The 1,499-nt window shown below is 48.7% G+C and overlaps 1 protein-coding gene across 1 annotated transcript in view; it reads left to right on the forward strand.

Annotated features, from left to right (window-relative positions):
* Nucleotides 1-1,240: 1,240 nt before the first annotated feature.
* The window catches only part of LOC103269905 (growth/differentiation factor 3-like), a 149,495-nt gene continuing 149,236 nt past the window's right edge, over nucleotides 1,241-1,499 (forward strand). Inside the window, exon 1 of the mRNA XM_008067463.1 lies at nucleotides 1,241-1,352. Within this exon, the coding sequence (XP_008065654.1) occupies nucleotides 1,241-1,352 (112 nt within the window). The remainder of the gene's footprint in view (nucleotides 1,353-1,499) is intronic.

Here is a 1,499-nt window from a genome sequence, read left to right on the forward strand (position 1 = left end):
CCTGGGCGACAGAGTGAGACTCCCACTCAAAAAAAAAAAAAAAAATTCACCTTCCTGTCTCCACTTAGATCTAATCAACTGGACTCTGGGGAAGATTCTGGGAATCTGTATTTTAACAAATTCATAAATTATTCTGCATACTAAAGTTTAAGGATTAACCTAGGGCCTGGTGAGGTGGCTTACACCTGTGATCCCAGCACTTTGGGAGACCAAGGAGGGAAAATTGCTTGAGCCCAGGAGTTCCAAAACAGCCTGAGCAACATAGCCAGACCTCATTTCTACAAAAAGTAAAAAAATCAGCCAGGTATAGTGGTGTGCACTTGTAGTCCCAGCTACTCAGGAGGCTGAGGCAGGAGGATCACTTGAACCCAGGTGGTTGAGGCTGCAGTGAGCCATGATCAGGTCACTACACTACAGAGTGAGACCCTGATTCAAAAAAAAATTAACATAAACCCCACGTTTGTGTCCCCATTTGCTTAGTGCAATGCTAAACAAGTGCTAAACAAATACTTGTTGAAAGGATGAATAGACTGGGCTCAGTGGTTCAGCCTGTAATCCCAGCACTTTGGGAGGCCAAGGAGAGTGGATTGCCTGAGCCCACGGGTTTCAGACCAGCCCGGACAACTTGGCAAGACCTTGTCTCTGCAATAAAATAAAAAATAGCCGGATGTGGTAGCGGCGTGCCTGTAGTTCTGGCTACTCAGAAGGCTGAGGCAGAAGGATCGCCGGTGCCCAGCAGGCCGATGCTGGGGTGGCCATGAGTGTGCTACTGCACTCCAACCTGGGCAACGGAGTGAGACTCCAACTCAAAAAAAAAAAAAAAAAAAGAAGAAGAAGAAAGGATGAATAGACGTTGAAAGCCAGCAACCTTCTGTCCCAGTGGCTGTCCGCACCCGTATATATTTGACACCCCTAATACAGCCCTGTCAATTCCTGATGTCCCTTCAGAGTCAAGTAATGGCATTTGTCATGCCATTTCCCCCCTGCCTCTCTCAGCTAAGGCTTTGCTAGGCTCCCAATCCCCCAAAGTTTAATTCTGAGACCACCTTGGCAACCACAGACCCCTTAGGAAGGTTCAGTTGACAGCAAGGGAGGGATGAAATCATCTGAGTTCAGAATCCTCCATTCCAGAACAATCTTGTCCAATGTTCCAAGATGGGTTGAATGTCTCCTCGGGCCAGGCATCGCACGCTTCAGTGGGTTAAGGAAGGAAGCAAGTTCAGGGAAGAGTGCTTCGAGGATGGTTCCAGAAGCCATGCAGAGGGTCCTGGAAGGGCTGGGGCTGGCAGGAGCTCCTTCAGGCAGCAAGCAGGAAGTTAGCCCTGGAGAATGGCTCTTCACCCATCCACACTGTGAGCTCATTTTTATAAAATAAAAATTTTATTTTTATAAAATAACACTCAGAGCCGGGCTCGGTGGCTCAGCCTGTAATCCCGTGCCTTGGGAGGCTGAGATGAGTGGATTGCCTGAGCCCACGGGTTCGAGACCCGCCTGGGCAG

This window comes from Carlito syrichta, unplaced genomic scaffold (assembly GCF_000164805.1).
Source record: "Carlito syrichta isolate Samal-C Ts95f unplaced genomic scaffold, Tarsius_syrichta-2.0.1 Scaffold106724, whole genome shotgun sequence".
NCBI classification, from domain to species: Eukaryota; Metazoa; Chordata; class Mammalia; order Primates; family Tarsiidae; genus Carlito; species Carlito syrichta.